The sequence below is a fragment of the Passer montanus genome, unplaced genomic scaffold (genome assembly GCF_014805655.1).
Source record: "Passer montanus isolate IOZ18808 unplaced genomic scaffold, ASM1480565v1 scaffold29, whole genome shotgun sequence".
NCBI classification, from domain to species: Eukaryota; Metazoa; Chordata; class Aves; order Passeriformes; family Passeridae; genus Passer; species Passer montanus.
The window spans coordinates 3,980,294-4,006,550 of record NW_024367596.1 but is presented as its reverse complement, the minus strand read 5'-3'; the positions used below and the strand labels follow the sequence as shown (position 1 = coordinate 4,006,550).

The following is a 26,257-nucleotide window of genomic DNA, read 5'->3' as shown; positions in this document are numbered from 1 at the left end:
CAAAATGGTACAATACAGATGCAGACAGGGAGTGTTTCTAGAGCAAACCAAACAGCAGAAGCTGAGAAACAAAACTGCAAAAATGAATAATCTTGATCGTGAATTTCAGCTATCCTCTAAAGTAGCTACGGGTATAAAATATTAAATATATCCTGCACCTGATACCTAATTCCTCCCAGCTGGGCTGTGCAGAGGGCTGGACAGCCCAGCATGCTGCAATGCATGAAGCATTATTTTAGTCCTAATTCTGCCTGTTCGGAGATTACAGCATTAACACCCAAAATCTCAGAGCGCAGCTCAAGGAGAAAACAAAACCGCGATTCCCCACGCTCTGTCCGCGGGGTGAGGAAAGCCCTGCCAGAAGAGTTATTTTTCCACCACCAGCCAGCCAGCTCTGGGGAGGCCACCCGCAGCCCTGGGGACACCTGGGCCGGCAGGGGCGACCGGCAGGGAGGGGAGGCGGCCGAGGGGGCGGCGGGAGCGCTCCGGGGCCGGCGCGGCCCGCGGGCACTGCCGGCGGTCACATGCGGCAGGCGGGGAGGGGAAGCGCTGAATAATTGAGGAGCTGCAGCGCCCTCCTCCCTTCCTCCCTCCATCCCTCCCTCCATCCCTCCTCCCTCCATCCCTCCGCCCTGCGTGCGCGGCCGGAGCCGGGGTCGGCGGAGCCGGCGCAGCCCCCGCCGGCTGCAGCGGTGAGCGCCGGCCCCGCGGGAGGGCAGGGAGCGGCTCCGAGCCCCGCGGCCAGCCCGGGGAAGGTTTGCCCGGAGCCCCGCCGGGCAGCGCGGCCCCCCCGCCACGCACACGGAGCCGGTTTGTGCCCCGGCTTCGAGCACCGGCCCCGGGGGACCCCAGCCCGCCTCAGCACCGCCCTGCCCCGGCCCCGTGTCGGCGGAGCGGCGGGAGGAGGCGGGGGCGCCGGAGCTGACGGCGCGGGATTGATTGGAAACGGGGAGAAACGGAGCGACCGGAGGGACAGCGGGTGGCCTGAGCGAAGCCACGGCTCTTGCTACAGGTGACGGCGCGGAACAGCCGCGGGGAGGTCGGGGCGCTGCGGGAGGGGGGCAGAGGACGAGCAGAAGGGAAACAGCGAGGGAGGGGGCAGGAGACACCCTGTGGCCGGTGACACCCTGGGGTAGGAGACACCCTGGGGCCGGTGACACCCCTCCCGCGCGTGGCCGCGGCTCCGGCGCTGTCCGCGGTGCTGAAGCCCCGACGGGGCGGCCCCGGCCCCGGCTCCGTCCTCCCCCCGGCGCCTGCAAAACTCCCTGCGACTTGGAGGCCGGGGATGGAGTTGGCTTCCTCCTTACGTCACCCCGAGCCGCTGCTGTTTGTTGATTCCGCACGGGTATTTTGGAGCTGCCTGGCGAGGTGTGCTCCAGCCCGGTCTCTGCTCTCACGGCTGCTCTGCAGCCCGGCTGTTGTGGCCTGTGAAATGATAGTTTATACAGATCGGCTCGGTGCCCTCCCGGCAGGGTTTCTGGAAGCAGCACCTCTGGAGAGGAGGGGGAAGCCCTGCCTGGCCGACCCCAGAGAAGATTTTTGTCTCAAAAGAGCCATGTCTGATTTAATCTAGCGTATTAAGTGATTAATTCTCCCAGTGTCCCTGAGTAGCAGGCAAATAGATTTTAGCACGCCAAGGCATTTGTTTAACTGCCCAAAAACTGTCATGAGACTGAAAGTCTGATTGCTAAAGATATTTACATGTGTTTGTTATATTGGTACACATTGCTAAGGCATGTGACTTAGCAGAGTTGAAAAACATATTGTAAATAAACAAAAACCCTCAAACAAGCCAAAAACAACACTAGAGAGAAAAGTTACCTAGATTAAACTCAGCATCTGTTCTTAAAATGTGCTGCTCCATGGGGAATCTGTTGCAGGAGAACAGAGATTTAGGGGGTCTCGCAGAGGTCCAAGGTCTGATTTCCCATTTTCATCTATTAAAGGGGGTCAAATTTTCCAACAAAACAGTTACTGATGAGTAGTAAATATTGTAAACAAGGAATCTTGGGTCCTCTTGACATGAACTCAAATGTGCAGTACGTATCTGAGAAGACAGCACAGATGCAATAGCTGCCATAAGACAAGTCATTGAACAAGAACAAGGGAAAAAAAGGCTTGTTTAGTTGCTCTTCAGTAAGTGGAGATGTGGGAAGGAAATTTTACCTCAGCCCTTGAAAACAGACTGCTGGAGTACAGCAGACATCAACAAAAATGACAACAAAATTGGAAGTAAGGGGAAGAAAAAAAAAAAAGGAAAGAAAAGCCAAAACCTGTCAAGGACTGGAGAAAGGCCCTTACAGAGGAGGAATTACAGCACCTGAGAATTCACTTCATTAAAAAGCAGGAGGGAAGTGATGTGAATCCTTGAATCTAAGAGCCTCTACAGAAAGAAATTACCAGGCACTGAGTTATTCCTCTGTCTGCCAAAGAGAGGCACAGCATGAGCTGCTGCCGAGATGCTAAAGCCAAAACATTCCAATTTGAGGGAGGCATCGCATTTTTGAACAGAGGAGTGCTGATGACCTGATGAAGGAGCCATCAGAAAATGTGCTGGATTCTCCATCTGTTTGTGTCAAGGTTTGATGTCCTCCCAAAATGTGCAGCTCAGCCAAAGCAAAGCACTGGGCTCCCTGCAGCAGTAATTGCCTGGAAACTAATGACCTGAGACTCAGACAGAATTAACTCCGAGGACTTTATGGTACCTTTGATCCTTAATTCCCCAAATAAGGCACAGAGATGTTACAACTTTAATTCCAGGTGCCCCAGCTACCCCTCTACATGAGTACTACCCGCCCAGTGGGTGGGATCTTTAACCACATTCCAAGAGCAGAGCTAATAAGTGTCCAAATTCTATTTTGAATCCTCCAATTTTCCAACTGGTTTCATTCATTAACTCTCCCCCAAAAGAATATCTTTCTTTGTGCATGTTGCATAAAGGGAAGCATTTTAAGACATAAATCATTCTCTTCAGGGAGTTATTCATGACTCTCAAGTCAAGACATATCTTATCCTTCTCTAATTCTTTTTGGATTATACGAAAATGATGAACATTTATTCTTTGTGTAACTTCAGAGTCTCAGATGGGATCATATCAGGAAGGATTCCAGCCAAAATCATTTTAAAGGATATATTTGTAGGCTGATTTGACACTACTTCCTTCTGAAGACAGTCTGTTTTCTCAGTTCTGAAATCACGCACATATAATAAAATTTCTTCCATGTTCCCTTAAAGGCAACAGGAGAATTTCTAGAAAATTCAATGAGAACAGGAAAACCTCCTAATAGCTAAATTAATGGTTTTTCTCTGAAGCCCTGCAACATTCAAGCAAATAAGGATGGCAAGATGTTACACAAACGTAAACACAATCCTGGGCTCTTCATGAAGCCAAGCAAAAAAAAGAGGATAACAGAGCAGTCTGTAACTGATTTCTGTGTCCCCAAATACTCAAATCTTTGCTTTCAGAGCACCTGAGCTATTAAAATCATCGGAATGTTTAAGCAACATATTGTTGTTTGGATTATTAAGACATTTTAAAAACAAGAATGTAAAAACAAAGCAAATACTTCAGCTGTGGGTTGCAGTGGGATCTGTATGTCATGCAAAAACAACTTTAGTAGGGGGCAGCATCTGTGACTCTCACATTAAATAAAAAAAATTAAACCCCCAAATCACTCCCAGATTTGTGCCCTCTATAATATATAAAACCATGGTTGGGTTTGAGCTTGTCAGTCTGTGAGAGATCATAGGTATGCAAAGTATCCAGAGCCCAGAAATACAGCAGGCATTTTCAGCTGTTTCCTGTGGATAAGGAAACCTGGCCAGTCTCACCCCAGTCCAGGGTGAGTCTGCTGAACTCATTAAACCACCCACGTGTAAATGGGGCTCAGATCCACAGAGAGTCCTAAGACATTTTTCATTTACAAGGAATTAGACCTTGCTAAGCTGTGGTTGTCAATGGGAAAATGCCAAAACTGAAAGGACTGGAAACTGTAATTTTTCTCTTGTATATTGAGAAAAATTCTCTTGAGTTTCCTTGGCTTATTGCATTGCAGCCCTGCTTCCAGATTCTTCAGGGGACTGGGTGCTCTGGCCAGCATTTATGCTCCCACCACAGCCCATCCCCTGCTGTCACCAGGCTGGAACATCTCTAAGAGAAAACAATTTTTCCCCACAATAAAACTGTCAGAGCGAAGCCCGGGCACTTATGAAACAAAGCCAGCGAGGTGGAGCCACACAGCACATGACTCCATTGTTTCTGTTCCCCTGCACAGTCACTGTATCCATAATTCATTGAAAGTCATGATACCATGAATTAAATCCACCTGGCAGGTGAAGAGCAGAGGAGCTTTTGCAGCACGTGTGTTTCCAGCACCACACCCCAGTTCTGAGAGGACAGGATCAAAGTGGCTTGCTGCCTACAGGGAAATGGGTTTCTGTTGCCATGCTACAACTGCCTCTGAGTGTATCTGTGTCAAAACTTTAGTAAAAATCTATAAAACCACACATGGGCTCAGGGCAGCCCCTCTCAGCAGCCACTGGCTCTTGTTTATTGGTGACCATGACCTCATTGGTGGATGGGGCCATTCCTCCTTCTCATCCTCAGCTCCCTGAGTGTGGGCTGAGTCCTCCTCAAAAAAGTTTTTTCAAGCTGAGGATGCAGCACATGCACACCTGGGCACATTCCACCTGCAGCAGCACAATTAAAACTTAGCTTTAAACCTGTGCCTGAGCATTACTGAACCAGGTCTTGACGATGGACCTGTGCTAGATGAGCCACTGCCCCGTGGTGCTCTGCAGTGCCAGGGTGGCTCCGGGCACTGAACCAGGTCTTAACGATGGACCTGTTGAGCTCTGCCAGATGAGCCACTGCCCCGTGGTGCTCTGCAGTGCCAGGGTGGCTCCAGGCAGGATTTGGGCACCCTGGTGTGGTAGTGAAGGAAACATCTGCCTCTCCTGGCTGTCCTCCCCTCCCAGGAGGGAACAGGTAGGAAGTTCTGGGCACAGGTCTCACACCACTCCAGCCCTGGAGCGACGGGCTCGGGAAGCATCTGGAATCTCCAGAGCCTTGTCCAAGACACCTGGGCACCAGCAGGCGTGTTCCACTCATTAAACAACTGGCTGGGAAGCAACAGGGACTGGGAGATGTGCAATTAATAACCAGGGTCACCAGCTCTGCTCGAAGGAAATTAAGACAGAAAGAAGCAATATGTCCTTTGGCTGGGAGCTCTGGCACCAGCAGGAACTACAGCAGCAGCATTCCAGCAGCTCTGCTCTCACTCCTGTGCAGGCACAGCAGTGGAATTGGGCTTGCCAGGCAGGGCAGCACACTGTGGGGACTCTCCACTGACGGTAACTGGGAGACAAAAGTCTCAGGGAAAGAGGTAATAAAAAAAAATCTAACAAAAAAAAAAAAATCTAGTGGGCTCACACCGATTCCCTTGCTACAAAAGGACATCTCCATTAAAAAAAAAAATCTAAAAAAAAAAATCTAGTTGGCTCACACCGATTCCCTTGCTACAAAAGGACATCTCCAGTCAGTGCATGTGCATTGCTCAGGAATATTATCATACTCTAACTTTTATGCTATTATCACACATAATTCTTCATTTAATTCTGCCCCTCTAGTACCATCCCAGAGACTGATTTAGTGCTAGTCTGCAGTAAGTTTGTAACTCACTGGGAAAAAAGCCCTCCTGCTACAGCGCCAGGTATTGCTCACATTACACATCACTTAGGTGCTGCAGTGCCTTTGCCTGACTGATGGTGATAAATGACTAAACACATGAACTCCATTCTAAATCATCATCTTTGATCCACTTGTGATCACATTACTCATATAATCGGTTGTGCTGAAATGGAGCAGAATTACTCATGTAAGGCAAGGGGTTTTTGTCCTACTGAATAAGAAGAATAAGCAGCAAAATGTAATAAAATCAGCAGGAGCTGCTATTCACTTCCTTGGAGGAGCATTGAGCCTACCTCAGGTTTCTGTTGAGGAATTTAGAGGCACAGGTTACAACCAGCCAAATTCCCCCCAGCTCAAAGCTCCAATTTGCATATGCAAAAATCTCCCACTGATTTGCATATGCTACTACTGCTTCTTCTGGAACCTTTAGCAGGCTTGGGATTGAAGAATGTGTTTTTCCAGCTTCTTCTGAGGAAAGCAGTTGTTTGAGATCCTCTCCTGCATTGATTAGCTGATAGCCAAAATAGTGGAAGTGGGGCAGTGAGGCATAATCAATTACATTTGTATAACTGCTGATGGAACACGATAAGTAATTAATGACACCATGTGCACAGACAAAAGATAAATGCATTTGAAACTCGGCAAGAGCGAGTAATGGTGTTTGTAAGTTTGATGTGCTTACTGTGTAAAAGGCCAGCTCAGACTCCTACTGAATTATTACAGAAAGGTGGAAAGACTGCTGGTGAGTGAGAGTCAGCATTGAGAGGAAAAAGCCCAGCAGCTTCTTAGTGGGGGATAAAGGAATCTCTATAAAACCAGCAATCTTCAAAATAAAACTGGAGGTTTAAAAACAGTGGATTTTCAGATCCTGTATTTGATACAGAGGGGAATTTTTTCCTTGTTTGGATGACAAAGCCTCAGTGTTAAATCAGTTCCTTACTGAAAGATTTGTGTGTTCGTCACTGGGCTCAAAATCCTACCCAGAAATGAAATAAGTTGTCATAATGATGTATCAGCCAGACTCTTGCAAGAGTAAAAATCCATTTTGTTTAGAGAGCCTCACACATTAATAAATAACCCATTCTGTGAATTATGTCAAATGAAAAAAGCTCTCCTGTCTGGCCTGCAGCAAACCATAATGACTTTCATTCTGCGATGTAAAAGTATGGATCCACTGAGGAAAGAAAAAGAAAACACAGCCCAGTAATTACAGAGATTTCCTCTTGTGTGTTGTTAAAGCAAAGACAGTTTTTAAAGGAGTATAATTCTAGAACAAACTGTCTGGTAGCCCAGATCTAGAGTTTCAGTGATACAAAGGCAGCTGTTGTCCATTCTCACTGTGAGATTTGGTGCAGAAAATGTGTTATCTCATCAAAGTGGTAATTACTGGAAGTACAACCTACTACCTAAAACCAGGGAAAAGCTCAGAATCACAAACCCAGGCTGCAACCATCCCACTGATGCTGCTGGCAGTGGTACTGCCAGAGGAATCTATGCCCAGCATTGCAAATGGGCAACTCACTACATTCCAGAAAAATCAGATCATGCTTCTCCTCTTGTGGCAGCTCAGGGTCTGGAACTGCTACTCCCAAAACCTGAGGCTGCAGAAGGGTGTGCCAGGCCAGGCTGGAATATTTGCAAGGCCAGTCTGGGTGGAATCCTGGGCAATCTGCTCTAGTGGAACGTGTCCCTGCACATGTCAGGTTGGGTTGGAATGAGGTGATCTTTAGGATTCTGTCCAACCCAAACCATTCTGTGAATCTACAAGTCTGTCTGAGACAAATCTGCATTCCTGGGCACCCCTCCCATGGTGTTTAAAATGCCTGAACCCCAGCACATTGGTCCTTGAAACCCTGAGTGCCCAGACCTGTGAACCCAAATTTCCTTCAGGAGTTTCATTGTTCGACACCACTGCAGTTTGTGACTGCAGAAAGGTGGGGAGGCTGTGCTCAAAGGACTGGTATCAATATCTGCACTTGGAGTGCAAAATCACACAGCACCACAAATGAGCATTTGAAAGTGCACAGAGCCTCCAGGGTCCTGCTGCAGACAAGCACGTGCAGGTACAAAACCAATATTGACTACAAGGCACGTCTAGGGGACTGCTAATAATTTTTAGCATTGTTTCTCATCTACTTCCATACAAAACCCAGACAGATTAACCACCACACTCTTCTTCAAGGCAGTGAATTTCTCTGTTTTACTGGTGGAGCAAGAAATTTTACTCATTTCATGTTGTTTCTCTACTGTCCTAGAGGGAGCCTGTCAGAACAGCTCCAAGATATTCCTGGTTCCCCACCTCCTTCTCAGCTCAGCCATCTATTGATTTGCCATTTCCCTGCATTGTTGCAGTTTTTAAGGCTTCCCACCTCCAGACAACAGCAACAAATGAGACCTTTTTGCAAATGTGCAAATTGATTATACCTCTGTAGTTCTCTCTCCCCCCCACCTTTTTTTTTTTCCCCTTCTGGTGGGTTAAATAGCTTTGTTGCAAAGCCAAATAGAGCACTTCATGCATATTGCATTATTGCAGCTTGGCACGCACAGACTCCTCTATCTATCATTCCCTGCATCCATTCCTGCACTATTCTGCACCCTGGGAAGGATTGGTAGCCATGCAAAAAGGGCAGAAAACAAGTGGAAAACCAAAATGCCAGACACTGGACTGGGACAGGTGGATTCACCAAGGGGAGGGATGTGCCTGCAAGGATGTGCATGAGCATCTCCAAAAGGAATATTTCAGCTTCCATCCCATTCAGGCTGCAGGTGCTCCACACGAATCCAGCCCCTAGGAAGGAGGAAAATACTTCAGCTTTCAGTCCCAGAGCTGTTTCTCACTAGCCTGCTGCTCCAGAGGATCCCAAGGGAACCTGGACCAGCTGTTTGTGAAGTTGGCATGTAATTAATGCTGGCAAAGTTTAGAACAGCTCAGTATCAAGGGATCTGCTGGCCTTCCCTGTGGCACGCTCCAATTTCACCTCTGAATGCGTCACCTCATCTCCCAGCTCATCCAGGCAGGAAGATGAGCCCTCACTGCCAAAACCTTCTCATTGCTCACCTGCATGGGCACAGATCAGTGCTGAAGTATTGATTTGCTATTTACCCAGGAAAAGGGAAACACCAGCTGCAAGACCCATCCTTCCCCCTGCCTTTTCCCTGATTACCCAGGCAGTCCAGTCTCTCCCCAGTAAGGACAGCAGCTAAACCATCACACTGCATCCCCCTGAAGGCTGGGAAGAGGGAGAAAGGGTGATCTCTATGTACATGCTAATTATATCACTGGATTACACATTTATGCTCTTTTAATACTTGCACTATAGACTAGAACACAAAGTTTAGGAATTCCTGGGGGCTGCCTCTGGGTGCATGGCGCCCTTGCCTTATGTCTTTGGTCAAAAATAAACATTTCCTCATTTATTTTGCTTATTTGTCAAAAGAAGATAATGATGTGTAACCATCTTACAGCAGTACTAACACTGCCAAAGCACTCAGTATAACCTTGATGGAAGCATCATAGAAAGGTGCTGTTCAGCCTCTTCTCTTCCATTTTTCCACAAAGACACATAGAAAATATCTAATTTTTTTTTCAGCTGATGCACAGAGAAAGCTGGTCTTAAACATGAAGTGTTATCAGTGGTTTAATTTAGCAACTACTGTAGTTTAAATTAACCACAGCTCCACTTGAACTGCTCCAGCAGAGGTAAAAATGGAAAGATTAAAAATAAGAAAAGCCCAAAAATTACCAGCAAAGGCACAAGGCCAGATTGCTGAAGCTGGACCCACGTGAGAGCACTGGCAGGGACCAGCCCTCGCTCTCGGCTCTGTGCCTGCCTTTTAAATCGCGTTTAGGAGGGCTGGTGATGGAGACAGAGCCAGCTTTTACAGTGGCAGCCCAGCTGGGGAGCAGCACTGTAAAAACAAGCGCATAAAGCTCCGAATCAGATCGCACCCGTAATGAAAACATTTGGGGCCGCGCATCCCGGCAGCAGCATCCCTGCTGCCCGGCTGACGTCAGCCTCTCCCTGCTGGAGGAGCCGCGATGAAATTCAGCTCCTGAGCCTCTCCAGGCAAACCCGCCCCGCCGTCACCCAGCTCGGGATTAAAGGGAAACGGGAAGGGGCAGCAGGGAGGTCAGCCTAGCACGTTTGCTCCTTTTTTTCTTGTTCTTTTTCTGGGATTGCAGCGGGGTTTGCTGCCAGGAGATGCCTTTACCATCATCTTGAGCTACCTCCAGCATCCCTTTGAGCCTTTGGGGCTCTGTTTATCCATGGGTGATGTTGGCACACAGTCCCTGCTGGAGCACGGAGTCTGAGGGCCGATGCTCCTGCACCATAAACACCAGAATTAATATTCCTGAGGTCCACAGCAGGCACTGCCTTGGGGGTTCATAGGAAGCTGCTTCAATCCCAGATTGCTGAAGCACAGCTCCCCTGGGCAAGGAGAAAGGGACTTTCCCCCTAAAAACCTCTGCAGCAAACGAGCACTGGTGTTCTGCATGCCAGGGCCAGATCCATGCTGATCCGGCTGCTGGAGGCATCAGCAATCTTTCCTCTGCAGTAATTACTCTGTGAGCCATGGAAAACCAGGGAAAACCCAACCTTTTCCTCTTAATGAGTGCCCCTGCCTGGCTTTCCATCAATACAACACCAGGAGCTCTCTTTGTTCCATTTACCACCATCGATATTCTGTTCCCTGCTGCATTCCCAGCAGATTTTAATAGACATCTTTGCTCGTGGATACCCCCACAGACTTCTGGGCAGAGGGGAGTCATTAACAGAAAATCAAAAGCCACCCCAAGGCACAGGTGTGGTTTGGGGACAATTTTCTAGAGAAGCTGGAGCTCTGGGGGGTGATGAGGATGGGAGATGCTGGGGGGGCACTGTGCTGCATCTCCCCAGCAGAACGAGTTTTATACAAGGAATAATTCAGCATCAACCCAGACACTAAGGAAGATCCATGCCTGTAAGCACCTATGTCTCTCCTTCTGGCTTGATTGCAGTTTCAGTCAATTTACCCTGATGAAGAGGAGTGTTTTGGTACAAACAGTGGTGCTGACAAGCACATGGTGGCAGCAGCAAGTGCCAGCCAGCGAGGAAAACCAACCCCAACAGCATGATGGTGGAAAGCTGAGCAGCTCCAAAACCCAGCTGCAGCTTGCCCCCTCTGACCCACAGCTCCCTTCATCTTCCTGGATTTAGGGTGAGGAGATTAAAAAAAACCCAAAAAAACAAAAAAACAAAACAAGTGAAAATTCCTTTTGCTTCCCACTGTCTGCTCCTAGACAGGCAGGATGAGTGGAGCAGAGCAGAAGTGAGCTGCCCCTGCCCCATGGAGGTGGTTGCCATCCATGACATATTTTATCCTGGTTTCAAATGGAGAGAAAGGATATTTTCCAAGCTACATAGCAGCAATATGCTGGTCTTGCTTAAACATCTGGAATAGTTTTGAATGACTGCTTTAATTGAGCATAGCAGCAATTATAGAGTTATTTCATTTCAGAGGTTTTGAAAGTTTTTTTTTTTCCCTTGATGACTTATAGAAGACTAAACCCCATGAATTGCAGGGCTCTTTTGGGCTGCTATGCAGGAGGACCTGATCACAGCCCAGCCCCAGGCAGCTGGAACAGCTCAGCAGCCTAAATCTGGGTGCATCACTAATCCACCAGCCAGTTCCTGCTTTAAATTTAAACCATTTAAAATATTTAAGGGCTTTTTTCATCATTTTAGCAGTTAAGATTATTCTAGGACAAGATTGCCCTGTCTTCTCTTGGGGTTCTTTGCAATGCTGATGAGAAAGTAATTTCTATACCATGATGTGGCTTGAGAGTGAACTGGGCTGTCCAAATTCGTCACCTCTCCTCAGGCTGAGGAATTCACTAATTCTTCCAGTGTGGATATGAATTCCTTCGTTAAGGAGCACATGCCACCCTTCCCAAAGCCTTCATCAGACACCCAGAGACACGATGATGAAAAACTGGGATCCCAATCCCCCTTAAAACAGAGGACAGGTCTTCCCATGCCAGAGCATGCCCTGGTGATGTCACCTAGGACCAGCCTGAAGCTTTGGTGCCTTCGTCCCACACCATCCTCTTCTGAAGACCCAGATACTTCACTAGTTTAATTCAATTAAATGCAAACCCTAGCACATAAATCCAAGTCTTTCAAACTCAACTAAGAGAAGCCACAAAGCTCAAGGAAAATAATTAAATAAAGGATGGAAAGTGGGAAGCACAGTATGACTTTTTCCAGCCCACACTCCATAGGTACCATGCTTTGGATAAAAGGATTAATTTTGGGTGGTTTTTCTTAGAGTTGTTGTTTTCCACATGGCTAAAACACAATCCTGGCAAAGCAGAGCCACTGTGGAGGTGCCAGGACAGGAGCATGTTGCCCTGAGGAGAAAAGGAGGCTCAGAGGGGAACTTATTGATCTCTACAGCTGAAAGGCTGTTGGAACCAGGTGGGAGTCAGTCTCTTCTCCCAAGTAACAAGCGACAGGAGCTCAGGTTGTGCCAGGGAAGGTTTAGATCGGATATTATGAAAAATTTCTTCATGGAAAGGGATGTCAAGCACTGGAACACACTGGCCAGGGAATTGATGGAGTCTCCACCCTTGGGGGGATTTAACAGAGGCAGAGATTTGGCACTTGGGAACGTGGATTAATGGTGGGGGTTGATAATCTCAGAGTTCTTTTCAAAGCTAAACAATTCCATGTTTATTCCATGAGAACAGGTCTGTTTCATCCTGGCTGGTGCAGACCCGCTGAGCTCTGGCTCAGCTGCCCTTTTCCAACAAAAACCTTCCTTTAAGCCAGACAGTAAAACCTCACCTGTGAGCCAGCCCATCCCACAGCCAGCTGACTCCCTGAGCAACCCAAAAGCCAAACCCAGGTTTTATTCTCAACCCAAAGATCCACATTTGCTCAGTAACAATTTCTCATTATTATTCCTAGCTGGAGCATGCAGCCTTTCAACCTGTGGTTGCTCGAGGTAAAAAATCAGCACAAGCTGAACAGTGATCAACCAAAACATTAAATGAATGCTGTGTTTCATTTAATAAACTTCAGCAACACAAGGCTGCCTTGTGGACACAATGTAATTTGTTTTGGATGTAAAGATGGAAAAAATAAGTGTTTTGTCTTCAAGGCAATTAAAATAAAAGAATATTCCTGTATTGACAAGGAAGAAGCTGCCAGGTAAAAATTAATATTTGATAAATGATTTTTCCCATACCCTGGTATTAGCTTGCAGCTTGTCAGTTCTTCTTGGCTTGCTCAAAGTCAAGAAGTCATTACATGTCACCTGGAAGTCCCTGCTGCTGGTACTATGAGAACAACACAGTTTGCTGAAGAACAGCAGACGGGGTGGGAGGGAGGGAGGAAGGGGGGAATGGGATTTGCTGAATTGTTCTTCAAAATAGGACTGGGGATGAAAAAAGCACGGAGAAAGAGGAAACCAAGACAAGGCCACGATTGTTGAGACAATCCTAGAGCACATGGGTTCAGGCAAGATAATTTTAAAGTATTAAAAGTGGCTGCAGCTGGCCGTGCTGTCAGTCACTCACTCCCCAGTGGCCACTGGAGCCCACACTGCTCCTGCTGATCTCCTCTCCCAGTTTGCCTTAACTACAGGCTTGGAGTCACACTCTGTCCCCACCAGGGCCCAGTGGCCACCAGCACCTCTCAGTTACGTGTAGCCACCATCACTTCTGGCAGCAATTAAGCCACCTAATGAGAATTTGGAGGAAATCAGGTTCCTGCTGTTTGTAACACTGTAGTAATGACTGAGGCTAAACCCATGCGAACGCAAAGGAGAGCAGTGCATCAATGCTGTACAAAACAACTGAGGGTGTTGTATAAAACATCTGAGGGTGGAGAAAGGAGATTTCTCCACAGCATTGGTCAAAGCAAAGCTCTGCCAGCACCGGCGCCCACCAAAAACCAACTTAGGGCGCCCTTTTGACTCTTTTCTCTTTTTTTGCTGTTTCAGTCCAAAACTCTGTTCCTTTCTCTCGTAGGGCTGCCATCGCATGATGGAGACGCAGCCACAGCCCTGAGTGGGTGCTGCTGACCCCGTCCGTGGCCCGGCTCTGCCCAGCCCAGCAGCATGAGCGGGTTCCTGTCTCGGCTGGACCCGCGGCGGGTGCCCTGGGGGGCGGCGGGCCATGCCCTGCGCGCCCGCGTCCTGCGCACCAAGCCCGTGGAGTCCATGCTGGAGGGCAGCGGCGCCGCGGCCGCCCAGGGCGCCCGGCTGGCCAAGGTGCTCACCACCCTGGACCTCATCTCGCTGGGCGTCGGGAGCTGCGTGGGCACCGGCATGTACGTGGTGTCCGGCCTGGTGGCCAAGGAGATGGCGGGGCCCGGGGTCATCGTGTCCTTCATCATCGCTGCCGTCGCGTCCATCTTGTCAGGTGAGGTTTTGGGTGACGGGACGTGTCCTGCATCCTCTCCATTCATGGGTAGACACTCAGCACCACAGGCTACAAGGAGGCAGCACCATCCCCACCAACTCAAAACCATTTCCCACAGGCAGCTCATGGGGTGCTGTCCCTCGTTGCCAAAATATCAGACCAAACTTTGTACTGGGAACCAGCAGCCAAGCATGATCAGCTGCTAATGGCTTCTACAAGAATGGAGCCTGTGGGCAATATTTTTGAGATATTTGAGAGTTTTGCAGAGTGTGTCCTAGGCCATGAGTGTGGCCAAGCCACAGCACTGGAGCGAGAGCTTGTGGGAAGCTTAGTTCCAACAGGAAAGATGTCAGTGGCTTGGGCAGTACCAGGGCCAGCTTCCTTTGTTGACATGGCTAACAGTTAAGAAATTCCTCAGTTAGTTCTGGAGTTGATTTCATTGGCTCCCATTCATGCAGGGTCAGTCTTTGAGTTTCGAAACAAAAAAAAAATCCCAACAAACAAATGTGCAGGGAGAGAGAAATGATGTATTTTAGTGAAAACACAGTGATTTCTATCTCCTCCGTAGGAACCCAGCTGAGCATATGGCTCGAGCTGCAGTTTCTCCATGAAGCCAGTACTGTTGGCATTTGTCCTTTCCAGATCAGTGCTAACACGATGATGTGATGTTCCTGCTCCCTCTGCTCAGAGGACTTTGCATGCTGTGTCTGTCTGGCATCCAGCTTTTGTCTGTGGGTTGGATAAAGAAACCTGAGCAAATGGCAAAGGGCTTTGACAGAAGAGCCAACACAGCAAAGTGACCCAGATCAGCTTTTCAAAACTCTGGATTTGTGTCATGAGAGGTGGAAGCACATCATGGTCTTTCTCTGGAGTTTGCAGTGCTGCTCCATTGAGATCCCACCAAAGTGAGTGGGGATTTGAACCCCTGATGTTCCTGCAGCCCAGAGGCACAGCCCTGGCACAGCCCAGGGATAATCCTCAGGCTCTCTCCAAAGCCCACAACAAGAGCTGAGAGCTTGCACTGAGATCCAATGCTTATTTGGGTGCCCAACACAACAAACGAACCAAAATGCTTGTTTTTTATCCAAGGCAGTAGATAGCATCAGCGTCTCCCCTTCCCCACCGCCTGCTTTCTCTCCTCTGCAAAGGTTTTGTTGGCGGTGATGCAAACCAAGAGCAAAGGGAGTTTGGGTGGGTCTCAGCTAACAAAAACACATTGGACTCCAAAAGGGTTTTTTTTCACCCCAGACATGAGCCTTGCCCCGCAGCAGGAGCTCCTCCCGCCTTTGCCCACAGGAGCCTGCGCCGCTTCCAGCTCCGCTTTCATCTCCCCTTGCTTTTGTAGCCCTGGGAAAGTGTTTTGTGAGGGATGCAGTGTTTTTATAGTCTCCTTGGCTGCTTCCTCACTTCATCGTTAATGCTGCTGTTGTTTGTAACAGCAACACTTTTTTGGCAAGTAAAGCCAAGTAAGAATTCAGGAGCTGGACAGGCTGTTGGACTCCTTGGGGATGTGATTTCAGCTCTCCCGTCGTGGTCATGCCTGGTGTGCCAGGCACTGAGTTTGGACAAGTGTGCACAAACAGATTTTAAGGAACTTTTGCTTTGTCCATCACAGATCACTAAGTCAAACCCCACTGCTTGCAGAAGTGAGCCCAGAAGGGTTTTGGATTTTAAAAACCCCCCAAAAACAGACAAACCAAAACCATCCAGAAGGTTATCTGGCTTCCCAGGGAGACAGCCGTAGGGAAGCCTCTTTGCACTATTAAGCCTGGTTTCAGAAAGGTGCTTTTCCAATTTCATCTACTCAACAAATTCCACTTATGCCTTCCATAGTTTTAGGCAACATATACCCCATCAGGCACTTACAAACACATTGTAATTCAAAACCATCCAGAAGGTTATCTGACTTCCCAGGAGACAGCCATAAGGCAGTCCTGCCACAGGGAAGCCTCTTTGCACTGTTAAGCCTGGTTTCAGAAAGGTGCTTTTCCAATTTCATCTACTCAACAAATTCCACTTATGCCTTCCATAGTTTTAAGCAACATATACCTCATCAGAGTACTTATAAACACATTATAATTGATTGAACTGATAAATCAAATCAATCTCTTCTGTTCTCTCACTAGAAGGCCATTCATTCATCTGTCAAATAGAAATGCTTGCCCAGCTTCTCTCCACAAAGCCCCCAGTGCACTTCAGGCTCCTGCCATGGCAACATATACCCCATCAGGCACTTACAAACACATTGTAATGTATTAAACTGATAAATTAAATCAATCTCTTCTGTTCTCTCACTAGAAGGCCATTCATTCATCTGTCAAATAGAAATGCTTGCCCAGCTTCTCTCCACAAAGCCCCCAGTGCACTTGAGGCTCCTGCCATCAGCTGCAACCACCAACATTCCCCACTTTCACCCCTGTCTATCCAAAACCCCTCCTTAGCCAAAATCGGCAGTTTGCATCTCACCCAACCCCACCACCCTCTCCACAGCCTTTTCCACCAGCCATTTCTTATCCCTTTAGTGATCTTCTCTCCTAAAGCAATAACTTAGTTTGGAGCACAGTGCCACACTCTTACCTGAGAGTGGTACAGGAACAGGATCAGCAGCAGCCAGGATGCACAATGGAACAGGGCAGCTGAGCATGTGCCCCAGGTGCTGCTGGCTGCAGGATGAGGGCTGGGCTGAGGGGCTGCACCTGCAGCTGCCTGGGAGGAGCTGGAGAGATAGGAGTCCTTGCTCTGAGGAAGCTTTCTTTATGGAGCTGCCTTTTATCTATCAGCACATGGTGATCATGAAATGCAATGGACAGGCTCAGTGGCTTGATGAAAATAATATGCTTCCTCAATAAGTTGGCTGCTCTTGGTTGATGAAAGATAGTCCCTCTGGATTTCTGGTGTGGCAGCATGAATTATTTGGAGTTACCTCCAGAGCGGCTGAAAGGCCCCCCTCAGAAGTTATTTTTCACTGAATCATCACTGCCATCATGCCAGTGCCCTGTGGGATGTCTCGTGGTTCCTGTGTAGCCTTGTGCCAAGTATCAGTGGCAGGGTCAGCAGCCACATCACAGCCACCACCACGCCAGCACACCAAAAGCACCAGCTCTCCTGCCACCAGTTGTGCTGCCCAGTGCTGCTCTGTGGCTGGGATCTTGGAAGGACCAAGACCACTCAGCTGTGTTTATGTCCTGCAGAACAATGTCAGTGACTGTATAATTACACAAGTGTAATGACTGTCACACCAATTGCACAAGGGCAGCAGATATTCAAGGAAAAGAAATGATCCTCTGTAGAATGCTTGGTCTTTCAAAAAACCATTGTGTTGTCTTGTTTTCTTCAGAAATTGCAAACAGTCTTGATTGGGGGGGGGCGAAGATTAATCTGTCTCCAAATTAAACAGTTGTGACAGGGAGGATGTACCCAACCTCTCTCTGTAGTTCCAGATCTGGGCTGGCTGTGCAGGAGCACTGGGAGAGCTGCATTCCTCCGGATACAGGGGAACAAGGAGCTGAATAGCCAGAACTGCCAAGGAGTAACTGAGTAACACAGTTTTATTGTGCAGTTAGATTGTAAAAAAAAAAATAATTAAAAAAATTGATAACAACAACAATAATAATAATAATACAGTACGAATGCAACAGATAGTATATATTATATGTATATGTTTGTGTGTAATACATGCTGACACCTAATGCTGATATTCTCAACCTATTGCTGTACCCAACCCCTAGTGAAAAACAGCCCTTCTATTTTGGGATCCAAGTAGAATAACCGAAAGCTCCAACTGTGCAGTTAGATTGTAAAAAAAAAAAAAAAAATTAAAAAAATTGATAACAACAACAATAATAATAATAATACAGTACGAATGCAACAGATAGTATATATTATATGTATATGTTTGTGTGTAATACATGCTGACACCTAATGCTGATATTCTCAACCTATTGCTGTACCCAACCCCTAGTGAAAAACAGCCCTTCTATTTTGGGATCCAAGTAGAATAACCGAAAGCTCCAACATTTTATACATATTCATTTCTTTGCTTTAGCATTATCGTTGTGTGTTGATAACCATCCCCTTCAATCATTATCTTGTCGTTGGCTAAAATGAGAGCTGCCTACAAGAAACAGTGTATATATATATATTATTTTTTTTCTTTTAAGGCCACCAAAGACAGAAACTAGATACTTGTCTTCGTCAGAGCACCAGTTTCATAAATCATTCAGGCCTGTAGTTATCTGTGAACGCCGCACCTTTGCCGAGTGCATGCATTTTTCATCAGCTTTGAATAATGACTGTCGGTAGGGCTGGATGGATGATGGAAACCTCTTGTGGCTCCCGTTGGGCTGCTTTACAGAAATCAAGTTTTGAAGAGTCCCATTGCAAAGCAGCCCACATTCAAGTTAAGCAGTGAATGGAATATAAAAATCCTCCAAAAGCAAGAAAACAAGCGCCATCAAATTCAGCTTAAGAGATTCAACAACTCTGTGTTTGTACAGTGTAGAAACAGCACTTAAGGAAGAGCAGCCACCTCATAACATTTTTATAAATTATTCATTCCCTCTCTGTACTAAACTGATTGCAAATTTGAAGCAATTATTATCTTCTAAATGGAGAATATTGGTTGATAGAGAGCTCAATAATTACTACATGTTTACTCAATGGTAGTAACAGCCTTAACCAATTCACCCATATGAACTTTACTGGGGTCTTTGGGGCAGGGGCCTAATCAGTGTTAAACATGCAGGACCCTCCCAGCACTTGTCCTGAATAATATTTGGGGAATTTGAGACTAAGTACATCCATTCATTTTCAAAAAAAAGCTAATGGTTGTTTTAATACATCAATGTGTCAGGGTCAGGTTTTTATTAAAAATTATCCTGACATAGTAAGCACACAAGGAGTTCAAAAAGTATTGAAGTCTGATGAATTCTCCTCCCAAACGTTTACAGTTAAATACTTCTTTTTGCTTTTCTTTTCTTCTTCTGCACAGTTAGTTTTGCAAATATTCTTTAGAAGACTTAAATATAATATTATTTAAGTGTTAAAATAAGTTATGTTCTCTGTGCAAGACATCTTCAAACTCCTCTTGCTTGAGTATGAAAAAAAGCAGGGATGATCAGGACAGTGCTCATGCCTGGATCTGCAGAGCAGTAATGCAGGATGAGTGTTTGGGGATTGGAAGTTTGGGGCAGAGAGAGGTGTACCCTTCTGTAAGGCCTCCTGTGGCATCTTCCTCTGGGATGAGACCGTGCAGCACTGGTCCAGGATCCCATGTAAACATCTGGCTGGTTTGAACTGTGTCTTCTCAAAAAAGAAAAGCCCAGAAATATTTCCTAGTGGAGATATTTCCTAGTGGAAATATTTCTGGTTTTTAAGCCAAGAAACAGGGGAAGGAGGGTCACCATGCGATGTCTCAGTGCTCCTAGCACCTCCGGGAAGGTGGCACCAAGGCAGTTCTACTTTTCCCATTTCCCCTTTTCCTTAAACCTCTTCCTGCTTTTCCAAACAGGCGTTTGCTACGCCGAGTTCGGCGTGCGGGTCCCCAAGACCACGGGCTCTGCCTACACCTACAGCTACGTGACCGTGGGGGAGTTCGTGGCGTTCTTCATCGGCTGGAACCTCATCCTGGAGTACCTGATCGGCACGGCCGCGGGCGCCAGCGCCCTCAGCAGCATGTTTGACTCGCTGGCCAACCACACCATCAGCCGCTGGATGATCAGCAGCGTGGGCACGCTCAACGGCCTGGGTGCGTCCTGCTGGGCAGAGGGCTTGGTGGTGTTTGTGCCCAGGACAAGTGAAGAGATGAATCTGACTCCATGTTTCTTAGAAGGCCGATTTATTATAGTATCGTATTATATTATATTAAAAGAAATTGTATACTAAAACTATACTAAACTATAGAAAGCTAGAAAAGAATTCATAATAAAAACCCGTCACAGACCAGAGAGTCTGGCACTGCTGGACTGGGATTGGTCTTTAAGTAAGAACAATTCACATGGAACCAATCAAAGATGCACCTGCCACATTCCAAAGCAGCAAAACACAGGGAGAAGCAATCAGATAATATTGTTTTTCTTTTCCTCTGAGGCTTCTCATCTTCTCAGGAGAAGAAATCCTGTGCAAAGGGATTTTTCATAAAATATCATGGTGACACAGAGATATCTCCATTAATTCAGGCCTGAAAAGTAATTGGAAGCTCATCAGGAGTCAGACATGGATATCAGGCTTCATTCATTATTTACTGTCTGTCTGGCTCTGGTATTTTGCCTCAGCAGCCTGGCACACAGGCAGGGTTGGAGGGTATGGGATATGGGATACTTTGAGCCTCTTTGGGATGAGCTGGCATTTAGAATACATGCACAGAAATAGTCGAATGTCGGAGGGTAAGGGCAGCACAGAAACCCTTCACCCAGTGCAAGCACTCTGCTCAGTCCCCTTGAGGCACACACAGAATTTTGTTAGAGAACACAAGCTGGTGTCTGCTGCACTGCTGGGGACTGGGGCTGTGGTGGTCCTGCATGACCAGCAGTTCCAGCAACAGTCCATGAATCCTACCAGTAAGCAAACCAGCCAGCTGTCCTGTACCTGTGCCATGAAAACTTCATGGCTGATGGATTTTTAATGAGTACTTGGCAGATACATGTTATGCAAATTGGGACACAGTCATTGGTTTACTGCTCTCCCAAAAGTCTGAACAGTGTCTTGAGACACCAAGATTTATCACCTTAATTAAACAACTTTATCTAGTGGAGACATGGGCCTCTGGAGGCCACTTTTGCAATGAGACCAAAGAGTTCTGCAAAACTTCAAGGTCTGAAAAGGGTTTAAAACTCCTCCACAGAGTTCCTGGATATTCTGTGGATGGAGAGTAGCACATCTCTTTTCTCTCTCCTAGGGAAAGGAGAGGAGTCGTACCCCGACCTTCTTGCTCTGGTCATTGCTGTCATTGTCACCATCATTGTGGCCATGGGGGTGAAGAACTCGGTGGGACTGAACAACGTGCTCAATGTCATTAACTTGGCAGTTTGGGTCTTCATCATGATTGCTGGTCTGTTCTACATCAAAAGTGACAACTGGGCTGAAGGGCAATTCCTGCCGTTCGGATGGCCAGGGGTAAGTCCTGGGAGCACGGAGGGACACACAGCACCCAAGTGCTGCCACACACTCAGCCTTGCTCATGGTGTGCACACCCCAATGCTGCTGCACCCTCCAGAACCCAGCCCTGCTAAATCCACTTGTGCTTTGGCCAGGGACCTCCAAATCCCAGGAGTGCAGGCTTGGATGCAGACCTGCTCTTTCCACCAAACCCAAAGAGTACGGCAATGCTTTATCTCCTAACTCCTCTTAGCATAAACCCAGAACTTTTCCAAAATGTCCTTCTGCAAAGTCAAACTCCACATGGAATTATCCCCAAGGAAATGCCACTAATTGCCAGGCAATGGAGCAAAATGCTGTGGCAATCTGAGACAGGGCACTCCAGAGAGCTGTCTCAGCCTCTGCGGAGCGGGGAGATATTTTTGTTGGCTGGTTTTCAACAACAATGTTCTCAAGCATTTGTTTTGAGCACTTCATAATGCCACCTGCCAGCACTTATTTTATGGATGTTCCCTCAAAGCTTACTGAGAATTTGGACATATTTGGCTTTTTTAGCTTGCTTGCACTGGTTTTTATCCAAGGATGAACAGAGACTGAAAATATCTCAGCTGGCCTAAACCCAAGATAATTTCTCAGATTTACACTGCTCAACTCCATTGGGGTTTTGTGCAGAAAAATAAGCAAGAAAGTAAAGTAAACCACGAATCTTGGTTATTGAAAGGGTCCCAAACTGCCATACACTCCCTGCACCTTCCTCCAGTAAATCAATACCTCTTTGCCAGAGAACAATAGTGAGGAGAAGAGCTCTGAGGCTTACTTGAGAACAGAGGTCATATTTACCTTTGGGTTGCACTTGGGTTGTTATACCATACAATAGGAGTGAAAAAGAGAAAATAGAAAATATCTGGTTTGCTCCAATTCAGTGCACCAAATATCTCTTGGCATGGAAAAAAAAAAAGTTGTAAGAGATAGATGCATATTCAAAACAAAAAACAACTGAGTGGGGTGGTCTCATCCTTTTCAGCTGGTTTACTGGCTCACAAGCTGTTTGTAAAAGTAAATCCATCACCAAGCACAAGTGTGAGATCCCCAACAGCGTAGGGCATATTTTAAAAAGATAATTACAGACAGTCTCTGAAAGAGGTTAGTTTTGCTGTGTGCAGTATCACCAGGCAGCTGAGATGACAGAGGTGTGATGGACAGGTGGTACCCAGCAAGCTGCAAGGGTTTCACAGCTCCAGATCAGCCAGGCAGTCTTCACCCTGCTCCAGCATTCCTTTCCTATAAATGTCCTCGCTAATATTGTATATTTTCAAAAATCACATTAAAAAAAATAACCAAACGGTACAAATAATTCCTCATCCAAGTGCTCCAATGTGTGCTCCTAACCTGTCTGCAGCTTCCAAGCAAAACAGAGGTTGTTTGGGAAGCGGCTCACATCTGACGGCTGCTGCTCTCTCCTGTTTCCTCTGCAAGCGGATCTTGCTGCCACATGAGACATCTTGCTAAGGCAGAACATGCAAACATGTTCCAGATCCCTACTCATAAAGATGGATTTGGGGTGGAGGATTGTTAAAGCAAACCTGGAATTGGTTGATTGTCTCCTCTGACACTGGCAGGATCTCCCAGCGTGTTCATGCACTGCAGGTTTGTGGGGTGAGCTGCAGATGCCTCTGTGGCTCAGGGCACAGGTTGAAATCTTTTCCCCAGATCAGATTGGTGGGTTAGGGGTGCTCCCAGGGTCAGTCCCCAGAGCTACATGTACACTCCCTGACCTGTGGCCACTCACCCTTTAGCTCAGACAAGGCACAACAGAGCTGCTCCATTTTTGCTCAGCTCCCTCTCCCTGGCTGGGTGCCGGCCTCCCTCCTGGCACCCAGATGTTTGATCCTCCCCACAGGTGCTCAAGGGGGCTGCAACCTGTTTCTATGCCTTCATTGGCTTCGACATCATTGCTACCACGGGAGAGGAGGCGAAGAACCCCAACACCTCCATCCCCTACGCCATCACAGCCTCGCTCGTCACGTGCCTGACAGCTTATGTGTCTGTAAGTAGTTCCTGCTCAGGTGTGAATGTACATAAATATGTATGTATGCATGTAAATATATATATATGTACCAAGTGAGTCCGTCTGGGCAACTGCACAGTGCCTGCCAAGGCTCCTCTCCATTTGTCCCCAGGCTCCTGTCACCTGAAAAGACCCCTCGGCCAGCTGCAGGGACGTGTGGCAGGCAGGTTTTTACTTATTGCCATCCACAGCTATTTTTGCACCCAGGAGAGAAGCAAAGAATGAGCAGCAGCATTGCAGCATCCTTTCTCTGTGTTTCTGGGAAAAGCAGCACTGCCTCTGCTGGAGATATGGGAGAAGATCCAAGTGGGTGGAAGGATAGGCAGGGATGGCTCTGTGAGATTGCACTGCTCTGCACCCCAATTAAAGACTGCTTGTGCTTAGAGTTTTTCCTTGCAAAAGAGCAAAAATTAGCTATGAAGGAAAAAAAACCACTGTTCTGTCATTTCAAAGAAACTCACCTCTCCTGCATGGGACTGGGCTTCTCATGAAAACAAATTCTTTTACTCAAATCAGGTCAGTGTTCCTCCAAGCAATGCAATCTGGATTTGGGGTCTGCCCCAGCACTATTCCCCACACAGGAATGCAGCCAAAGTGAGTGTTACTAACCCTGCCAGTCCCACCAGCCTCACCAGTCCCACTTGACTGCTGCATCACCCCTGCAGCGAGGTTCAAGCATCCTTTCTTGCCTTTGAGTAGCAGAGACTAAGACCCCACAGTTTTTGGGATTAACCATCCTACAGCAAAGTGCAAACAGACCTAATTCCAGCATTTTACGTCCCCTCCACCCTGAGAATCCCCAGCAGCCCCCAGTGCTGATGCTGACACCCCTGTCCTGCTCCTCTTGCCTTGCCCAGGTGAGCATGATCCTCACGCTGATGGTGCCCTACGACGCCATCGACACCGAGTCCCCACTGATGGAAATGTTCGTGGTCCATGGATTCTATGCAGCCAAATTCATCGTTGCCATCGGGTCCGTGGCCGGCCTCACTGTCAGCTTGCTGGGCTCCCTCTTCCCAATGCCCAGAGTCATTTACGCCATGGCTGGTGATGGGCTGCTCTTCAGGTCAGTCATACCCATGCTGGCATTTATTTCTGGCCTCTTGGGATCAGAGGAGAAATTGTTGCGGGGGCTTTTGGGGGTCCCAACACCCTGACAGAGTTGTCACTGCAGGGAGCAATGAGAATGCACAGACAAGGTGGGTGCAGAATGGGGCACAAACCATAACAATATCCTGGGGGGAAAATATCAGAAGCAGCCTACCCTACAGTTTCTCATTTGTTGTTGTTACATAGGGATTCTGATTATGTGGGGATGAGTGTTTAATCCAAGAGCTACTTCCAAAGGAGGGCAGTTTATATGATAAAATCTGGGAAGTATCCAAGTGCTCCTTGCAGAGCTGGTCAGACCCAGATCTAACTCCAAATTCAACTTCAGAAGTGTTGCCAGCCCCCACCTGGAATTACAGTTCCAAAAAGCAACAAGACCTGAAGGGATCCCTGAGACTGTCCCCTGCAATCAGGGAATGCTTATTGCAACAGGAAACCTCTGTGATTTTAACTTTGTGCGACTGTTCTGTGCTCCAGGTTTTTGTCCCACGTCAGCTCTTACACAGAAACCCCTGTGGTGGCTTGTATCGTGTCCGGGTTCCTGGCAGCTCTTCTCTCCTTGCTGGTCAGCCTGAGGGACCTGATTGAGATGATGTCCATTGGCACCCTGCTCGCCTACACGCTGGTGTCCGTCTGCGTCCTGCTCCTGCGGTACCAGCCTGAGAGCGACATCGACGGCTTCGTCAAATTCCTCTCCGAGGAGCACACCAAGAAGAAGGAGGGCATCCTGGCCGACTGTGAGAAGGAAGCTTGCTCTCCTGGGAGTGAAGGAGAGGAGTTCTCTGGTCCACCGACCAACACATGCGGGGCAAAAAATCTGCCGTCGCTAGGAGATAACGAGATGCTAATTGGGAAATCTGATAAATCAGCCTACAACGTGAATCACCCCAATTACGGCACTGTTGACATGACCTCGGGGATAGAGGCAGATGAGTCTGAGAACATCTATCTCATCAAGCTGAAGAAGCTGATTGGCCCTCGGTACTACACGATGCGGATCCACCTCGGGCTGCCGGGTAAAATGGATCGCCCGACGGCGGCCACCGGCCACACGGTCACCACCTGCGTGCTCCTGCTCTTCGTCCTCATGTTCATCTTCTGCTCCTTCATCATTTTTGGGTCAGACTACATCTCTGAGCAGAGCTGGTGGGCTGTCCTCCTGGTGGTGCTGATGGTCCTGCTCATCGCTGTGCTGGTGTTTGTGATCTTGCAGCAGCCAGAAAACCCCAAGAAGCTGCCCTACATGGCACCGTGTCTGCCCTTCGTCCCTGCCTTCGCCATGCTGGTGAATATCTATCTCATGCTGAAGCTCTCCACAGTCACGTGGATCCGATTTGCTGTCTGGTGTTTTGTGGGTGAGTCCCAGGTTCATTTATTTTCATTTTTTCACTGACACTCTTTTGGAAAGGTGTAGATAATAACAACTTCCCTAATTAGAGTGCTTAGGCTGATGCCTGGAAAATACCCAGTCCTTCTCATCTGCCCCTTGCCATCCTGAAGTTTTTAGAAATCCCAATTTTATCCAGCCCCTGAACCACAGCTAAATGGAAAATTACACCTCCAGAAAACATCAGTTTCATGGAAGAGAATGACTTCATGAAAAGGTGACTATTTTGATGGATTTTTTGATGCAAAGTAGGCGGGTTCTGCAAATTGCCTCACAGGCAGGTTCTGTACAGAAATCAGCCTGATTTCTTGCTCTGTCACCCTCTTCAGCTTCTCAGCAGCCCACACCAGTATTTCAGCACTGCTTTTCCAAAGTCCAGAGCTGCCCAATCCTAGAAGCCCTCGGAAAGCCAGATCTGTAGACTGTATCTCCTTTTAGCCCAAGTTCTCAACTTCGAGGTAGGGGCATCTTAGGACTCACAGACTCTGTTGTGGATCCTTT

General features: G+C 47.5%; 1 protein-coding gene across 1 annotated transcript in view; it reads left to right on the top strand.

Annotated features, from left to right (window-relative positions):
* Window positions 1-837: 837 nt before the first annotated feature.
* The window catches only part of SLC7A14 (solute carrier family 7 member 14), a 29,746-nt gene continuing 4,326 nt past the window's right edge, over window positions 838-26,257 (top strand). Inside the window, exons 1-7 of the mRNA XM_039713820.1 lie at window positions 838-1,012; window positions 13,704-14,096; window positions 19,606-19,842; window positions 20,992-21,209; window positions 23,092-23,238; window positions 24,117-24,325; window positions 24,847-25,724. Coding sequence (XP_039569754.1) covers window positions 13,793-14,096; window positions 19,606-19,842; window positions 20,992-21,209; window positions 23,092-23,238; window positions 24,117-24,325; window positions 24,847-25,724 — 1,993 coding nt within the window. The 5' untranslated portion in view covers window positions 838-1,012; window positions 13,704-13,792. The remainder of the gene's footprint in view (window positions 1,013-13,703; window positions 14,097-19,605; window positions 19,843-20,991; window positions 21,210-23,091; window positions 23,239-24,116; window positions 24,326-24,846; window positions 25,725-26,257) is intronic.